Source organism: Manacus vitellinus, unplaced genomic scaffold (genome assembly GCF_001715985.3).
Source record: "Manacus vitellinus isolate BGI_N305 unplaced genomic scaffold, ASM171598v3 scaffold_15_pilon, whole genome shotgun sequence".
Taxonomy (NCBI): Eukaryota; Metazoa; Chordata; class Aves; order Passeriformes; family Pipridae; genus Manacus; species Manacus vitellinus.
In genome coordinates, this window is record NW_021939122.1 from 8683803 (window position 1) to 8704359 (window position 20557).

The 20557-nt window shown below is 36.9% G+C and overlaps 1 protein-coding gene across 6 annotated transcripts in view; it reads right to left on the reverse strand.

The window, feature by feature from the left end:
• The window catches only part of EXOC6 (exocyst complex component 6), an 86237-nt gene that overhangs the window by 13298 nt on the left and 52382 nt on the right, over positions 1–20557 (reverse strand). For all 6 annotated transcript variants that reach the window (XM_018069178.2, XM_018069176.2, XM_018069182.2 and 3 more), the window contains 2 exons: positions 19008–19149; positions 11148–11221 (listed from right to left, as the gene is read on the reverse strand). In XM_018069178.2, the coding sequence (XP_017924667.1) occupies positions 11148–11221; positions 19008–19149 (216 nt within the window). The remainder of the gene's footprint in view (positions 1–11147; positions 11222–19007; positions 19150–20557) is intronic.

The following is a 20557-nucleotide window of genomic DNA, read 5'->3' on the forward strand; positions in this document are numbered from 1 at the left end:
TTCATAACAGATGAAGTTACATCCCTTAGGGAAAGCTATACTAGACCTGGGAACCACTGGACAAGGAATTCCACAATCAATAGCTTAGGAATGCAAATGAAGACAAGTTAAAAGCAAAGCCAAAATCACTAGAAAAGAAGTTTCATATTCTTTCCTGGACAACCTTCACTTTCTTCTTCAGCTTCAACAAGACATTTACTTCCACATTTATATCTATCAAATGACTCTAAAAACATTTTAGTAAATACTACAGCCCACATAACATCCTGGTCTTGTTTTTGTTAACGTGTTGTATAGACAACTTGGTTTAGCAGAGGCTTCTGAGCCCAGCAGGCAGCAGTAACAAGAAACCTGGATTTGCTTTTTTGTTGGCTTTTTGCAGAAGATCTTTCTCCTCCTGCTACTGTTTGCAAACATATTAGGAAAAACCTTTTCTGCTTAATGGTAATAGTCCAGTACAACCTCTTTTCTAAGAAACACATATTCAAGAAATTATTCTCCTTAGAAGTTGATCTTTTTCCTTTAGATTTTGCCTTTTCCCCTCACTTCTACAGACAATATTTTCTTAAAATGTTTTGTCTGAAAAATTATTTGTTACAATTGCTCTGAAAGACAGAGTAATTCCAAACTATGTTATACGTCATTTGTAATAATTACTCTTCATATTTTAGCTCCAACACATCCCAATATACATGCAACTTTTGTTGGGTAATGATGCCAAAATTCAGCCTCTAATGCCTCCTGCAACTCGAAAAACTCTTCCCTGATTTTAACTTGCCACTTTGAAATGTTATCCCTTTCTGATGAGTAATCCTGTGCTAGATTCTTTTGCTTCTTAAACGAACATTATTCTCACCCTTTATTGACTGACCACATCTATTATCACATGTAAGCAGTGTTAATCCTCTAGTAATTAACACCCTTATTAAAGTAATTTTAAAGCAAAGAAGTTTAAATCACATTATTGGTTTTATTTAATTAAGGTATGGGGACTTTTTCACACTGTCATTTGAGTTTTTAGCTTGTGCCTTTTCTACCAGTTATGCAGGTTTCCCCTGCACACATCACACCCCTACACACACACACACACACACACACACCACCACCAACTCACTCACCACCCAGTTACCTGTGTGTTTCTGTCTAGGAGTTATTCAACATCACTCTCTTTCATTGTGAACTTTTTAAACTATTCTGCATGTTAATAGATGCAAGATGTAGACACTACACTGAATATTTTACCATTCCCAAAAATATAATTTGGATGTGGATTTGAATGATAGTATCAAATCCATCCTTGCAGAGGACTCAATATCTTGTTAGTGCCTAAAATGAAAGAGCTATTTTTAATGTCCTTCTCATATAGCAAAAGCAAGGGTAAAGATTTTTATTTAAATTTCAGACTGGCAAAAAGAAAGAAGAATTTCAATGGACTGAGTTGTACCACTTACAAAGGCCACTTTTTCTTTTACTTCAAAAATAAGTCAGGCTTTAAAGTTGCATTTGTGTGTGTATCTACTGCATGTTCCTTTCTATGGGAAAATATCTGATGGCCTATGTTCTCTTCTCAGGTAAGCTACTCAACTGACATGTTTGACACAGGGTCAAAAGATGAAAACTGTCTTCTGGTTTAACTGCATCGTGTTACACTGTGCACTTTGGAAGAGTATGGGCTAATTGTGTGTCCTCCTGGAACGAATTCCTGGAGGCACACTACTGAAAGCGGGAAAGCTTGCGTTCTCCTGGGAACAAGGCAATCCGATGATTTCATGGACATTAACTGTGTACTGAAAGTCCTTTCTTTTCTTTGGGTAAAAACATCTCTTGAAATTTCTGTTGTTTAAAAGAGAAATCTTCCTAATGAGTCTCAGCATAAATCATGGAAAATGATAAACACAGAAAGAAAAGGATAACAACAAAGTACATGTATAGACACGAACCTACTTTTTCCCTTTTTTCCCCCTTCATCCCATACCTTTACGGTCTTTTCTTCCCATCAGCTACTGCTTTCACCTACCCATATTTTGATTTTTTCTTTTTTTTTCATTGCTGTTATCATTCACTTTTTTTTCCCCACCATCACACTTTCTATAATTGCAGGGTTTTAGTTGAACTGTTCCTTTGCTACCAGTGCTCTAGAGAAAATCCTTTGGAAAAGTTTTCTTTAAGTTCTGACACATATTTCACCTACATGTGAATCTTTCACTTCATTTGTTATTTCAATATTCTTTAAAATAGTGCAACTTGTAATATAATACAGCTGACACACCCACAAGAGCCATAAATGTTAACATATATGATAAGTTGTGCCTAAAAACATGCTGGTTCAGTCATATTGCTTATATAGTTCACTTCATTCAGAAATCAGTTATTACGAAACAGCATGAAATTCAATAATTTCTTTTGCCAACTATTAATATCCTTGTGCTAAATTCATCTCCCAAATTTCACTGACTGACTGGAGGCAGTCAGCTACACAAAGTAATACTTTTTAATTTGTATTTCTGCAGCTGAAGATCACTGTCACATTATGGTGCATCCTGTACAAACACTTTTGAACATATGATCTTTTTTTCTAAGACACTATGATCCAAATGAATAAACATTCATTAACTACATTTCACTAATTCAAGTCATTGCCATGCTATGGCAATGCAGTTCCTTCGTTGTGTTGTTACTGTCCTGAAGCAGAGAACAAGTCTTGTTTTCTTGATGTAAAGGATTCCTTTGATTTTACTGGGCTTTACATTTGCCCTACAGTGACTTCCAAATATGAGATGGACTAACTTTTTTTTAACAGAAGAAACTAGCAAAAGGAAAAAAACCCAGGATATTCTGTCCACCACCTATGACTGACAGATAATTTAGAGAAAGAATGGAACCTAGGTATGTTGATTGATGCAACTGAAAAAAATACTGAAGGCAAATCTGCCCAGTACATACTACATACCAGTGATACTACCAGTTTAGCTAAGGCTGGAGAATGTAAACAATTTTGGGGCAGAAATTACTGAATATGCTAATGCAGCTACCAGTCCCATGGCTCTTTGATGGGAGACTAGGACTTACAGATGTCAAGAGAATATAAACAACACGTAACTTGAATGAAACCAATAATTTTCTTCTCTTGTTTGTTCAATTAGCCATGTTCATTCATTACTCATAGGAACCACATACCGCTCACAGGACTCAGAGGAACTCCTGTAGAGATGGGGAGGGCTCCAAAACTGAACTCCATCCACCAGCTCAAGGCTACAGAAGGGCCCAGACACAATGGTACAGATCCTGCAGCAACCAGCTGTCAGCAGCGAGACAACAGCTTGATATAATGTATTCACAAACTTCAGGGAAGTCGTGCACCTAAATCTTCCTTCCTTGCATGTACATAATTTCTTACATGACAAAGAAAAAGGTAAGGGTTGGATAGGAGCACAACTGATAGTAGAAGAAAACTAGAGAGAAACTTAATTTTTCTGAATAACTTCCACTGAATGGGATGTATATCAGTGACTCAAAGGAGCGGTACATAGGAATTTACAAATATAATAGGCACACAGATCAACTTAGATTTGTTAATCAAGAAGTTATCTAAAAGGGAAGCTTCTCAAACTTTTCTACCAACAAGTCCTTCTTCAAAAGAATAAAATCTCCTCCAGATAAAGTTTATTTAGTGCCTTCTCTCATAATGTCCTCGGCAATGAGTGCTTCATAAAGTGTTCCAGACACATAGCATGCCAGTTATTGAAGAAATTTAGTATCTTGCCCAAGAAAACTGAAGCATTGGGGTAGTGGCATTATGTACAGGGTGTACTTGGAATTTCAATTCAACTACCAAGGTGGGATACAATTTACTGCCATTTAGGTCACAGTTTTACAGGAATTTCCTCTGTAACTACAGGATGAGCTTTCTTGAACAGAAAAGCTTTCCAGAGATATGAAGTTTTCATCATAACAACAGCTCTGTAGGTTTTGAGTTAATTGATTAACTATTTCTAAACCGTGTCTTGCAAAAGTACTGATGACCAAGAGGAAGAGCTGAAAGCTGATTAAACGTGACAGTTGGTAGTATTCAGATAGGGACTCAGATATATCCACCTAAATAGTCTTGACAGCAGCTTTTGCCTACTTTCTTTTTCTTTTCTTTTTTTCTTTTTTCTCAATTTCTGCTTTGATCAACCTCTCAATGAAGCTTTTAGTGATTTCTATGATGAAGTATTTAGAAGATGAAACTGCCCTGCACAGCTCTAAGTCAAGTGTTTCACCTGTACATGACAAATGAGATCAACAATTGCCATTTCCTGTCTCAGTTCCAAAAGTTATAAATTCGCCTAACAACAACAAAAAATCCCCTCTTGTTCAACTAAGGCTTATGTTCTTATTCAAAGGCTGTTATCTGCATGTTTCTAAGTCAAGATGAGCCAGTACTTCACAAGTTCTGTAATTTTCTAAATACACAGTACAGATTTCTTGTGAGCTCATTTAATTCTTGCATGTATATAGTTTGGTAAGTGGAGAACTAAGAGAATTGTATCTCTTAAATGAACTAGTTTAAAAAAAAAATAAGAAAATTATTTTCTTATCTAATTTCCATAGTTTAGGTAACAGCATTCTTTACTGCCAATTAAGAGATAACATTCAGTTTAAGCATTATACCCTTACACCTCATAGCCTTTTGTGCACAATCTACTATAGTTTCCTTTGGAGAAACTGGTAAGGTTTTTGCCTTAGTGAATCTTGTAGCTAAATTGCCATATGTACATCATTTTAGTTAAGTGAGATATTGATAGATCTACTGAAGTAACAGCATTTGTATACTGAGTTTTCCAAATCTGTTTTCAAGGTGTGCCCCATCATTGTCAGTATGCCAGGACCTAGAGCAAAAAGCTTGTCGATGATCAGCGTGCTATTTGAACTTCTCTGCTGAAAAAGGGGCATTCAGATGAACTGGATACAATTTCTTTTGCATTGAATTTGATGACTGATTTAATGTCCCAAGGAACACACGTACACCTAATATCTGGCATGTGTGCTTTTAGTTTCTGGCAGTAACAGGGTAGGAATACTTACTGCCAGGAAATGACTGGCTTGCCACCCTGCTTTGATTCTGCAAATCCTTATCAAGATAGTGTATCCAAAGCCATGCTTGTTTTCGACCACCCGCTGTTAATTTCTGTGCATTTGTTTCCAAAGCTTCCTAATTCTTACCAGCTGGCAGGTATAAATCCCATCTCAGTAATGAGCTGGCTTGCTTCTGTGTACAGAGCACTGATTGAGATCTTCCTCGCAAGTATCTACACACACAGCTTGTGACCTGATCCTACTGTGATTTAACTACAGGCTTCTGAGAATCTAGCTGAAAAGGAGAAATCAAAAGTAAGAGATTCCATTGGGGAATTTAAGTGCTTACAAACAAGTAGCCACATTTGTGTGAAGAATTCCCATTTACTAGTAAGAATATAGTACTCTGAAAAAACATTGTGTTGCCACTGCAAGCCAGATAACACACATTTTGCTTGCAGTCATACTCAAATAACTGTGTCACTTTGAACACAGGGATCCATATGCATGCTGTCATTGTATGATGTAAATACATGAGATACTGAACCTTGAAATGTCCCTGTTCTGCTCACAGTGTGCCTCAAGCCCTCCTGCCTTAGTGCCAAGTCAATTTACATAGAAGGGAAAGGCCAGCAAAGAGACTTGCCTTCCTCCCTGGAAAAGTGAGGATCTGTGTTCTGAAATCCAGGGAGATGCAACTCCTGTTTTGTTGCTGTCTGAAATCTGAGCTCCTTTCTTTAGCTAAATAAGCAGCATTGCACTGAAAACTGGAGAAGCACAAATCCCATTACATAGCACCCTGAGGCTGGGCTTCATGTTACAGATGTAACCTGCTCCTCTGCTTGTTCAGAGAACCTGGGGAGTGCATAACGGGGGGAAAGGGATCAGCAAGCATTGTGAAAGAGCCTCTGTGAAGATGAAAGTCTCAGCAACCATTTCCCTCAGGAAGCAAAAGATGAAATGTTCTGTACTACTTGCTAATTAAAAATTCAAACTGTTGCCTTATGAAAGAAAGGCTTACTTTTATCTTCAAACTCTGAAGTTTTTAAGACTTACTCCTAAACATACTGTTGGGAATTTCTTTCTCTTGGAAAATCCTGATGTTTTTTCAGTTCAAGCCTCCTTTTTGGAATAGAGGCCAGGGGTGGGTGTACCACATTAATTTCAAAGCCTTGGCACTCTGTGGGCTGGCAGCTTGTGAAGGGAGCCATAGCACACCTTTAGAGCCCTCAACCTCCAAGAGTCATGGTGGACAGGTTTGGCAACAGGCTGCAACTTATCCTCTAAGGTCTACTGAAGGGCTCAAGAGCATTCTCCACAGGGAACACAGATGGCAAGAGCCTCGGCAGGCTGCACGCTGGGGGAATCTGAGACAAGCCCGAGCTGAAACACAGTTACTACCACAGGAAATTAATTCAAATTAAACACTGCAAACAAAACAGTGGGGAAGACTGAGCTGTCAGCCTGCCTTCAGCAGCAGAAAATCCTGTGGCTGGGATTAAAGCCCAATGATCTGTTATACAGTTTCTACCTACGAGTTACTTCTGAGTTTATCAGAGGGACAATATTATCTCTCAGTAATGAATAGGAAACAAAGAAGAAAGAGGAGGGCTATATTAAGTAGTAGCAAGAATTTTCCCTTTCAAATAAATTTACATTTGCATTTGTTACACATAACACTAGAGTTCTGAAGGTTGGCAATACTTCTCACCAGAAAACACATTACAAAATAAATGGACAAGCACCCCAAGAAACTAAACAATGCTTTGGAATGAGAAGAAAATGTATGATCCTTTTAAATATCAGGTATCAATTTTCAGATGGAATACATATTGTGTACTACTGATAACTTGAGCTCATAGAAGTGCTTATCCACATGCTTAATTACACACGTCATAAACAGAAGTCTGACAAAAATGTATCTTCTAATGTTTCCATGGGACATTATTCTGTATATTAATTGCATTGATTGCATTATGACTTTGTGTCTACCCCTAACATTGAGAAAATGCAAACAGAAATTGCTGAAAATCACCAAGATTTTTCCCCCATGAGTATGCAGAACTTATGGACCTTGTCATTCACAGCCCTTGGCCTCCCAGTCTAAGGGACACCACTATCAGTCTGTAAACTCTGTGTTGCCATGTGGAGGGAGATACTGCTACTGTGGTTGCTTAACTCAGGGGTTACTAACAGCATATGATTATTTTCACTTGAGACTGCTGCCCCTGTTGCAGGACCAACACTGACAGCAACTGGAGGCTATTAACATGTACTTCAGTGCCAAAAGAATACAGAGGAGACACAGTTCTCCTCACCCCAGCAAAATAAGGAAATTCCACACTCATCAAGCTAGCATAGTACTTATTTCAGATAAACAGAAGAGGAAGAAGTCTGTAAGCAATGCTCATGGTGGAGAGAAACACCTGGAAAAACTTGTGAAGTCAAAGTGAAAAAAAGTGAAGCTACATTTGCAGGTTAGGTTATATCTCTGAAGGAAATTATTTGATTTCAAGAACAGGTATTTGTTACCACCCAGTTGGTTAAGAATCAGGACATTCAGCTTAGGACAGCAACTGTTGACCTCTCAGCCTACCACAAGGTTATCGTTCTTGTCCACTACACACTACACTAGCTCTCCAAAGAATAATACACAAATTGTAATATTCAGGCCTTTTCCTCACAGTATTTAAGTGTACAGGACATCCAAGAAACTACCTCACATTCCAGAACTGTAACCCTAGTCTTTAGGCACTAAAGAACAGATCATAACCAGGAAAAAACTAATTCATGTCAGAGGCTGAGCTTCCTCAGAGACTAATTCAAGCAGAACAAACTAAAACCTGTTTATTTTTGAAGGTTAATTCCAATTAACCTAGGATCTGAATTGGTAGTGGAATCCCCAAAGTTCCTTCCACCTCACTTTGGGACGCTGCACTATTTACCCAGGCTCCCTTTAAAGGCAGTAGCAAGAAACGGTCTTCAGAGAGCAATGCAGGTTGCAGGAGAGCTTGGTCACCTTCACAGCAGCACATGCCACTTTGATAATCACCCTGTTGAGATGGCCTGTGCCTTAGTGGCTTTAAATGGGATCAAAGTGTGCACATAGGTGTGATCTCAGGTCATACGCTGAGACAAGTGGCATAAGGCATGATGCAGTTACTGCAGCTGTACAGAACCATGAATCTTTCCCAATTTTCTACCTGCTAAACTAGATGGAGCTGCAAGTTTTTATATGATCATGGCCATGTGATTCACTATGTGTGATTTAGCCAACCACACCAAGTCACCTCTGTAAGATGCTGAGATACTGTGGTTATGGAAATAGCACAGAAATCTTTATTGACTAAGGTTTTTTCAGATTATAAAGATCTTTAAGGAGCATGTTAAGTATGACAAGAGCATAAAAGCAGAAAAGAATAAGGAGAAAGAGGTGGCTCATTGTTAAGTGCTTGCCCTTTCTTGATTCCTGGCCTCTTAAGAGCTTCCTGTTACTACCTACTGTTCTCTTCTTAGACACAACTGTTTCTCAGGCCAGCTGTTTGTGTTTGCTTCTCTATGTCTGTGGAGGGAAGAAGGAAGCAGGAAAGTGGGCTTGCTGGGGACAACATGCTGTCTATACATTGTCTTTAGGGAAAGACAGAGGATCAGGAACTGTTAGGTTGAAAATACCTATGTCAATTCTTTTCAAAGCTGCCCCTCCCTCTATGGTAATCATCCAAGTGTAGCTCTTCCCTCTGTCTTCCAAGCTGGCTCCTTGTAAGTGACTTCACTTCTTTAGTAAAACATGCTATAATATTCTACTGCCCAATCCTCATTAATCTTACACATTGCACTAGTACAACAGAGAGAGAGTAAGCTGTTGTTGAGATAACTGGCTTCCATTAGCAACCATGTGATTGGCAGGACGATAAAGTCTTTTCCCTTGCAGGTCAGCTGCTTTTTAAGAGGGCAATCCTGCTGATCCATCTTTTAGCTACAGTCTCTCACTGAGTCCCAAATCTCCTGCCTTTTAGCTTTGATACGGTTCAAGCTTTCCCCCTTGTATCAGCCCCTACCTGTCATCAGCTCCTCTGTACCAAACAGTGAATATCAGGAGTTTGACCTCAGGGCACAGTCCGGGTGGGCAGGTAAAACCTGACCACTGGACCTACTTCCTTATCTTTCATATCCTGCAATTCATGAAGAAGTATCAAATTCAAACTAAAAAACAGAAGCATGACCTTTTATAAGAACTTTCTGAAAAAGGCTCTGTTGCCTTTCTAAGTATTCTTGAAAAGAACTGTCATCCACCCTATTAAGATAGAAATGGATCACAAAAAAGGAAAAGAGGAAAAGTATTGAAAATCCTTACTAAATGATAAAAGTTTTTAACGTGTGCCTACAATACCTTTTGGTGATACACACAAAAATATAGTAAAAAACAAACCAAAACAAATATACTAGAAGTATTCTACATATACAAGCTTCAATTGCAACCCAATAAAGAGACCTTTCCTGTTTAAATGTATCTGAAATCAGACTCATGACATACAGACCATCCTCTATAACATGTTTGAGAGAACTGTAAGTTGCTAACATAAACTGAGAGTTGTCATAAGCAACGTAATACCTACTTACGTGACATACCCAACAGTTAGTGTTTAAAACATAAAAACCCATTTATTTCCTGTAGCAAGTATGTACACACCTGGCCCTCCTTCATAGCTGGAAATCATGATTTCCCCTGAAACAAATGCAGACTCTGCAAGGATTTATACCACTTAGGTGGATGACAGAAATCGTGCCAAAATCTCTCAGCATTCTTTCCCTTCAACTAAAATGATCTAAGTACAAATTTGAAGATGTTTAATCATTTTTAACATTGACAGTAAAAAGACAATAAAAAAGAATCCGAAAGAGGAAGGCCGCTAGTCAAGGCAAAACTTGTGGTATTTGAAGTCTGGCAGAGTGCATCTTTATATGCTGAATTCTGGAACAAGAATCACATGAACACAAGTATCACATGAACAAATCCCTCCTCAGGATTTGTAGTCCCCACTTATCCCTGTTCATTGATATATTACTGTGAGAATTTAACAGACAACTCTACCTTTTAATTTTTTCATTCAAGAAGACAGTTTAATGAAGTCCTTTCTAACTATTAGGAGAAACTGAAATACTTTTGCCTCAGGAATTTTCCCTTCTGAAATGTCTTTTAATAATCTTGCTGTTAAAAATCTACTAAACTATTAAAAACAAAAATATTCTTACTACATAGATAATTTGGTATGGAATTCTTTCTACTTTCTCTTCTTTTCTGGTGACTTTGACAGGCTCATAATGGTGCTGAAAAATATCACCAACATCCGCAGAAAGCAGTTAATGATTAATTTAATTATTTAGATAACACTTATACTTACAATTTTGTGAAATAATAAATCCTTTGTAAAAGCTAACTTCAAGCATGAAAAGGTTTTGAAAATCAATTGCTATGGGTGGATACAGTGTCCAAATTTACAAAGCTTTTTGTAGATTTTTTAGTAGATTTCGGTCTGGAAAAACCCTCCTTTTGGCAAGATCTGTGGAAAAGCACTTCCAATATTACGGCATTTAGAAATAAATTTGATATAGAATAAAGATCAGCCAGCTGGAATAAAGCTGCTTTCGAACAGTTTGAAAGAATTCTGTGTAACAAATTCAGGAAAGGAAATGTTAAATAATACCATGCCCGATTCTGCTATCCAGGGAGTAGTTGTACAGACAGAAGCAAATGCTCAGAATGGAACCAGGCCAGCACACACCAGGATAACATGTACACTCTTGCAAAAAGGCATCATGAGATCTTTACAAAATTTTCAGGACCAAAATTCAATCTAATATTCATGTAACAGTACCACCAGTAGCACAGTGCCCCCTAACCACACATTGGAGAAACAGTTTTATGCTAAATTACAGGGAATAGTGCCACTAATAACACTTCAAATAACTGCTTTTCACAACTAATTACATGGGAATGCAAAAACATGAAAGGTTCTTGAATTTAATAACTTCAGCATTGGTCAGAAGGGGAAATTAGTAGGATAAAAAACACCAAACTAGTGTCTTACTTGTCTGAGGTCGATGAAAGCTAACTGCAGGGTGTCTCCCTGGAATCCTGGCACAGGCTCAGAACTAGCAAACACTGGAAAAAAAAGGTTAAAATATTACGGATGTAGATTTATTTTTTTTTTAAATGTAACAGAAAATCAAGCTCTATTCAATATAAATGCTAGCTATCATTAAAATGAAACTAGTTTCACTGGATTAGTTTAAACTAATAACTCATAGTGATAAAACTAAACAAACTGACAAACAACTTTTCCATAATTTTTACAGTAATCCAAAAGAATAATACCTTTAGGAGTATTGCTAGGAATTTTACTTAAAATTCTAACCCAGTAGCAATGCTAGAACCACAGAAACCAACATATTTTTTGGCCTGAGGTGCACGATTACTGAAGAATTTTGAAATAATACCAATTCCATGGTTGTCAACATATTTTCAAACATCTGCTTTTGTTACAGCATTCATGCTATAAAAACTTCACCTCTAGCCAAACAGCAATAAAGGAAAAACACTAAGGTGGGAGTTAGTTTAATGTGTAGACAACTGGTAGAAAGCTCTACGTGCCACAGTCAGAACAGAGCTGAAATGCCTGTTCACGCCTTTTAGCCTGTTTGTCAGTAATGAACTTTGCTCATTTTGAACCCCAAAAAAGGCTGCCAAAATCAGAAGGCAAAACTATATTCAAAATACATAAAATGGTAACACAGTAATGAAAGAAAGCTATTGTTTAAATCAGAAAATGATCAATAAATGCCAAACTTAAAAATAAATACACTTTTTGTTGTTATTATCCCAGTCACAAGTTAATAACAAACAGCCACTGCCCCACATCACCACTCAGGTAAGATATCTTATTTCAAAAGAACTTAAAAGTATTTTTCTTATGCCCTTCAGTCAGAGCTCTTAACAAAACAAAGTAGGTACTACTGCAAGAGTTTTAGAGAAGTATCATCTGAGGCAGTGAAAGGTAACATTTTTTTTCAACTCTGAGAAACTGGTCATTCAGTGGTAAAGGAAACAGAACATATGCATCCAAAAAATTTTCAGATACAGAGCTAAGCTCTACTATGCCACATGGACTCTTACTAACATGTAGTACAATGAAATCCTTAACATATTTTTTTAAATGGCTAGTTAGAAAATTTGGATTAATTAAAAGTAAAATCCAGTAAAACATTGGTGTCTGAGCTAACACAATGGTAAAATAATGGCCTCGACCATTTACTTCTGACTGTATGGATTTAACATAAAGCAGACTAATGAATTCAGACAGACTATTCACAAGTCCAAAAAAGATTATATGGAATACAATTGTAAATACAGACTCTTACTTAAATGGTACAAGAAATTAATAAGACCATCTCAGAATAATTAAGAATAGTTTAGTAACAGATGAATATAGTATCAGAGTAACAGCTTTACCAGCAGAGGTAGAATTTATTACGTGTATTACAGTAGTGCAAAAATTTTTTTATGAGAGCCACGTAATAGGAGAATGAATTGAACTGTAATACTTCTTCGTCAAGTACAGAAATAAAAAATAGCAATCATACGCCCTAGAGAGATCGCTGTAATGTCTCAGACAAGTACTAATAGCAGTTGTCAAATGCTCACTGATTACTGTATTCAAGTCTGAATTCTAAATTGTCTAGTTTTCCTACTTTATAAGTAACACCAACTTTCTAGGGGAGTTTTCAGGGAATTTTAATCGACCACAAAGACACTTTCAAAATAAAAATTAAGAAAAATAAAAAACAGTAGAAAAAGCTTATCCTACACTCAGCATTTTATAGAGATAGTTTTCTAATAATAAACTCTTTAAAAGCAGCAAGGAGAAAGCAGCCTGTACAACCACCAAACCAGAGAACAACAAAAGATGTCCATGCCTAGGCAAGCACCCTTCTGAACAGCCTTGGCTAAAGGCTTGCAGGTCCACATGGCTGCCTTCTGCAGGTACTTCATGGCCACTCGGACCACCCTTTGTTCAGGGACAGCCAGGCTGGCCTCTGTGGGCAGCCAAACACAGCGTTTGAAATGGGAACACCACACTACAGCAGGGAAATCCAAGCAAAGCTCCATAGCAAAGAGCTAAAAAGAGATACATGAGTTGTAAGCCATGGCAGCACACTAATAAGGAAGATAAGCCTGATGGTCAGAAGGGGTCTTTTCTAGACCTCTTAAATCAGAAAGGAGAAGCCTTACTACTCTTGAAAGGTAAGGCCCATCTGTACTTGACTCTGTATAACTTTCTGTTCACAGACAGTACACTGAGACCAGCTTCCTCCACTACAGTCGGAGCTCCTCCAGCCACTCCACAATGGTAGCACTGGGAAAAGGAAGGTCAATGGCAAAGAAAGGGCCACAGAACTGAAAAGTAAATATGACTGAAAAGTGTGACCTGCGGAAAATCGTTTCAGTTAGCTATTGGCACTACACAGTTCAGGAGGCACCTTCCTACAGTGGGATATTCTTACATGCCACAGGGCAAATATTTGCATCTTTTCTGCTGTTCATCTGGCTAAGGTAGTTTGGAATTTAACCTAATGCATTAAATAATGCAGAATGATTTAGTTTCTATACATAGTACCTACTATCATCACAGTTATAGAACAAGAAGCACACAATGTACCAAACTTAATTATTGTATAAGTTTTGTTCTCTTTACCTAGAATTTTATATAGTGAATGCATTTACAACATCAGGGACACTCATTATAGCACAAGCATTTATTCTCACATTTGGATCACTTTGACAGGTGACTACAGTAGAATTTGTTTCATTATTACAATTTCATGAGTTCAAAGGGCAAAAAGATAATCTACTTATGGTAACGGTCAGACAGTTCCCCCTCCGCCCTCAGCTCAGGGCTTTTAAGTTTGCTAACAATTTTACAAAGCTAATTAAATATTTTCTACTGCACAGCATTTTAGGAAGATATTATAAGAACAGGATTAACATTCTTAATGTCTTTGTCCTAAGGGTCCTTTTCCAGATAGTAATGAAACATTGTCATATATACATCTTTTAAAATCTTCACCCCCTACAATCATTCTAGGTTTAAAGAGGATTTGGAAGGGTAGGGGGTTGCTTGGTTGTTTGTTTTACTGTGCATAAAAGCATTCAGGAATTTTATCATAAAGGAGAATGAAATACAAAGATCACCACTGAACGGTTATTTTTAGGGAGAAACAATTGGCTGCTTGGCAGTTTGAATCACAAACTTAAATATCTGGGAAAGATCAGCTGAAAATACACATTACATCAATCTGATATTCACAAGATTTTTGTTAATATCTTCTCTCCTTTCATTTTGCTGATACTGTGTAGACCTTTCCTGTATACACAGAACAAGATCTTTGGCACAATGTGTGTCCTCAATATGTAGAATCTCAACATACTTCGTATAACCAGCAGTTTAGGAATATAAAGAAGGTAGGATCTAATGAAAAAAATATGTAGTAACACAAAAACAGGTTGGGAGGTAACACATACACTATAATGTCAAATGTAAATATTGTAAAGATTATTTCAGTCCATTTTCTTTTGAAGATTTTGCTTTGATCTTTTAATTATATTTTGTGTACAGGATATATGTGATTTTTATATATGTGTGTGTGTGTGTGTGTTAATGGAGATCTTAAGAAAAAGGCCGTGTCTGCGAAATGGAATTTAAGATTTCTTTCCCTGTAAATTGTACTGAATTTCCACAAAAATCTAGATATATTACCGGGTCTCTTCATTTAGTCTCTCAAACCCCCAACTTTTAGACATCATCTGGTTGTGCCCTTCTGCTGGTCTGGGAATTCTGTAACTTATTCCTGACAAACAGCTTTGCCACTCAATGGCAGAAATTAAAAACTAGAGTCCAGACTTCGAATCAAAAGCTAAATTAGAACAGTTTTACTTCAGTCTCATAGCACTGATTCACAGGCAGGACAGTAAAGGTACAAATGTATTTTTAAAGGAAGAGTGGAGAATCAGGTGACAATCTCAGCAGCCAGCAGCCACTTTGCAGCCCTGTTGGATGCTCCAGCTGTTCAAACATGCCTGGAGGGGAGCCTTGTTGAGGGAGCTGCCAGCTGGCCAGGCAGCAGCCCCCAGCCCTGGCCCCAGCACCAGCAAGATCGGCTGCTTCCCCTCACTCCGTGCTGCCATATGTGACTGGCAGATGAAGGATGGTCTCAAGTGAGTTAAGTTAACCTGGCTTCCCAGAGGGAAGAGGTGGCAGGTAAAGTGAGGGGCCTCCAGAGGAGAATATAGTGCCTTTTCATGGAAAAACAGGATTTGGGTTCCCCAGCTTCCGGCATGCCCACCTGGAGATTACCTTTGTGTACACTCCACAGAGAGCACTTTGGTCAAGATACCACTTTCTCTTGGAAACTGCAGCTCTCCACATATTGGGTGAAAAAGGAGGGACTGTCAGGAAGCCCTATGAAGGGCTGGTAAGGAAGATACACAGCATCCTGCTTTGCACTAATTCTTCACTAACCCATGCTCATTTATAGGCAGGACCCAAAACTTTTCATCCTTGCACAGAATCATATTTAGGTGAAGACAGACACCCACTCAAACATATTTCATTCTGCCAATTCATCCTGCCTCACAATTCAGCAGTGTTAAAATGCATAAATTATAAAAACTACATTTAGCTCTTCCAAAAATTAGAATTTCTGACAAGTTCTAATTCCTTAATAAAAAGCTGATGTAAGGTATGTAGATCTGGATGGTGTCTCCGAAAAGCTATTCTTTTATTATACACACCTTTCTTCTTGTAAAGTGGGATACAGCAGCCCACATTTGACTTTCATCTTCAAGAAATAGCAAATAGCCTCCCCTTCCCAATCCATTTTGCTCCTGAAAATGGAGAACTGAAATGCGATGTCCAAGCAAAAGACTATACTTTGGATATTATTCAGTGGAACCTGTATGTTCTGTTTTCTGAACACTGTTCCAAGAATCCTAATCACCCTAGTGGAAGATAACCACTGATAAAGAGTGGTGTAAAATATGGAGGTAAAACACTGCTCCAGGCTATAAAATATGTAGAGAGAGTGGAGAAATACTTCAATTAGAACAGGACAAACTAAAATCAAACTGAAAGCTTTTGGAATGTTTGCAAGGAAACCAAAAAACTTGTTAGAAGAAGAGCAAGAAGATGATCACTTTTTTTTTAAAAATGAATCATTAAAGAAGACCAGCTGATGCTATTACTATTGTTAAGCAAAAATACCAGATGCTTCCAGATTTTCTGCTCTGCTCTTTAAAGTTAGGTACTATAGGTACTACACTGCACAGAAATTTAGTGCAGAATAATGAAATCACAGTTCACCACCAGATCACTTCCTTCCCTTCCACCTTCACTTCTTGGAAGTCCACTTATCATTCTACCTATTCACTGCGAAGACTAAGAACTTCAGCACTTACTGACCTTAACAGATTGCTGCTCATTAGCAGATCGTTGGGTTGTTGGTTGGACTGTTGATTGTTTTTTAATGGAAAAGAAAAAAACCTGACAGGTAATCACATTTTTCTGCTTTTATTTAGGTCTCTCCAGTTCATACAAGTAAGAATAAAATTACAACGTTAAAGATCAGAAAAAATATCTAGAATACTGCCAAGAATTTTTAAAAATGTATCTTCAGATATTCATAACTTTCTACATCTCACCTAACTTCACAGTTAAAAATGCATGAGTATACTCTACTGTGTCTAGAAGTAAAATGTCAAACTCATGTATACAATACAGTAGAAAACTACCCAACAGTTGTGCATTATATGCACACTCTAAGCACTAATTGAAATGTCACTGTCGTATCCATTAATCCCAAAGCATCAAAGAATAAAGCTGGGGGAGGGTGACGAACAAGAACATAAATCACAGGCATCACAGCGAGGCCTGGAATGTGCTTGTGATGGACCTTATGAATGAAACCACATCAGCAAAGCTGTCTGAGCAAAATCTTGTGTCAATCCTTTATTCCACAGATTGCAAAATGTCGTCTGTTGCAACATACTATCCTGACAATAATTACATAATTACATTTAAACTATTCAAAGGGTTTCTGTGCAAAACCAATTTTTTTTTTTCTAACATCCTTGAAAAGCTTTGCACAAAGGAAGAAATAAAGCTTATTCTATTTGCATTTGTACAGCACATGCTAAAAGTTGCACAGTGGTGGAAAGAAAGTGTTTCAATCTTCAGGTTACTAGCTTTCTGAAAACGTCTTATTTTGGCCCAAGCTTTGTCATGTCCTGTCCATGCCATATGCTCCCAGAGTGAAATAGTGAATTGATTAATCTATACAGAGTACTGAAGTACTGCATTGTTCACAGTTGATATTTTAAATATTAGAAACTGAATAATTTGGTAATGGGTAAGTTTTCTTCACGTTACACTAGCAGATGACTGTTCAGTGGGTACCCTAATTCAGCTTGTCTAGATGAATGATTATGATGTCAGTATTACGAATACTATGTAATTTCTGTTTTTACAACTGGGATCTTTTTTACATCTAGAAAACTACACAAATGAACAAACACATACCCCTATCCACATACCTGACAAGAAGACTATTAAATTTGCAACATCAAGTGTACTAAAAGCAAAAGAAGTCAAACCATGATATGTTTGGCCAACTTGTACAATCACGAGACAAATTTTAATGTCACAATCACAAATAATTTTTCAGTCTGACTCAGATAATCCCATCAGTTCATTCCATGCACTGAAAGGCCTCAGGGCTGGATAGTGAAGGACTGTCAGAAAGATGCCTGCTCTACCCGTTACAGAGTTTAGCTGGAATGTAACAAAGGCAGGAGAAGGAAAGACAAGCGTATGGTTAAAATGTCAAAAATGCCCCTTAACTCTGTCCCTGGACTCCCACAAGAATCCTTTGTGATGCTAATCAAATTGCTTGAAATCAAATTTCCAGTCTCCCATAGGTGGCTTCTAATTGAGTAGTCATCAATTTTTTTCACATATCCAAACTAAAAACCTCAGGATACAACTTATAGAACTGCCCCATTATATAGCTGTCACCAAAATCACCGAGACCCATGCTTCAAATACATAATAGAAAAGATACTTTGGAAAAAAACAGAGCAGAAGAATCTGAAAATATGCACTGAAAAAATCACTAGTCAGTCTTTCCACTGTATCTCAGTCATCAACTATAAAACAATTAAAACTATATTCACAGAATTAACTCCCTTCATACAGATTAAGAGCTCGCCCTCAACTATGAGCTCTATGCAAAACATGAGGTAATTAATCCTGCCTTCAGTGCTGGATTGAACTTGAACCAGTTTATAAAATAACTCTGATGCCATATTTTAAATGGTGAGAATAAAACAACATCTGATGTACACTAAATGAGTACTAGTATTCTGCATGGTGAGTAAGGCAGTAGCAGCTTTAGGAGTAAGGAGACCCTTACAGTACATCTAAAATTTGTACCATAATAGATGAACTCAAGAACAAAAATTAAAATTCCACAGACATTTGACCTTTTTTTTTTTCTTAACAATTTCAACATAATATTTATATTGAAGTTTTGGGCAATTCTGTACTAAACTATTGTCTTTACTGGATACAGTGATTATGATCCCATTAGGAATAAAAACAATGTATGTTTCAATCACACACTTGAGTTAAAAAAAAAACTTTTAAAAAAAATTCCCAGAAATTTATAAATATTTATTATAAATATATAAATACTTATAAATATTTTTACAAGAAGATATACTGTCATATTAATCATTTCATAAAAGACAAAGTTTTAGTACATTATGGAAAAAGATAACTTACATTATCTAACTTTTTTCAGTGTTAAGACAGATGTAGGTTGGAATATATACTTACATTCACACTGGATCACATCTAAATTAAACTGCTGAATTGCTCCCATGCTTATTTGTTTTAATTCACTGTCCAGTAGCATCTGCATTAGGGACATTGAAAGATGCTGGCAGGCTGACATGCAAGCTGTCTGGGCCACTTTTCCCTAGTAGAAAAAGCAATAGGTTTTAAGATAGAAACAAATGATATGTCACTGAAGAACTACTTGTCTGATTTGATTTCAATATACACTCAAAGTCTTAATGATACAGGACTTGGATTAGGAAAGAGATCACACTTCCTGTTATTTCTCTGACATGTTAGCTTTGTTTCTATTAGATCAAATGGATAACTAGATTAAATATATGTCAAAGCAATTATTGATATTTCTTCCATAAATCCAACAGTTTTCATGAATACAAGGACTTTTCCAAAACATTATAAGTTGCTGAAGCATATGAAGATATGAATAGCTTTGTGGTTTTATTCAAATATTTTAAACCCAAACAGAATGAAAGCAAGAATGTTATGAAAATCAACATGCTGCATATTTTTAACAACAGTAAATAAAAACCTCCCAAACTTTATATAAACAAAAATGATTGCTATGAGTTGGGGCATTTCTTATAATAGCTTGTGCTAATTATTGTTACTTTAATTGCTTGAATTCCATCTCAAAGCTTGTAGCTAAATTATCTAAAATATTCATGTTTATCCATCATCTTTTCAGCGCTTAATAAATCAGTACTGTCAATAATCAACTACTTACAAAATGAAATGTAGCCCTCTGCTGTACAATATAGAAATAATTTCCCTATCACAGTCTCACTAGTAACATTGCTCTTTATCATCTATATGTAATTGAGACAAATTTTCCAACATGAGACCAAAAAACAAAACACAAAGTCAGACATTAACTTCATAATCAATTATTAAAAATTTAGTACAGAAAAATTGAAAGATAATGAAATTCCACCTTAAAGCTAAGAAAACCACTTAAGACCAGATACTGAACCAGATGGCACCATTCTATTCATAGCACTGCCATCTTTTAAAGCAGAGTGATCTTGGCTTTCAAATGCAACTACATGAATCTCTGTAGTTTAATGTACTTAAACCTCGCTTTTCAATTGATGTCTATGTTACAATGACTATTGAAACAAAGGTAACAACACGCACAAAATAAATCACAATTATGTAATACAGCTACTGGAGCACACACCACTATTTTTTACTTCTATCCATCAGTGAAGTGATGACACCTGTTTCTCTAAACCAATGGCTCCCCAGCTGTTTTCTGCAAAGTCAGGTTAAGCAATTCACTGTTGAATCCCAGAAACACACACAAGCAATGAAAGACTATAATAGACAGCAGTTCACTGTCCCAAAAAGTTTGGAAAGTTCTGCTCCAGCTTCTGAAGAGCCAGATCTTATCCTTAATAACTCAACTAGCTCACATAATTGACTTTTCATGTACAGAAAATTTTCATAACAGAAAGCAGATTTGGCCCCAAATATTTTGTACTTTAAAAATCCATTATTTGTTAAAAGGTAATTAACAAATTGTGTAGCGA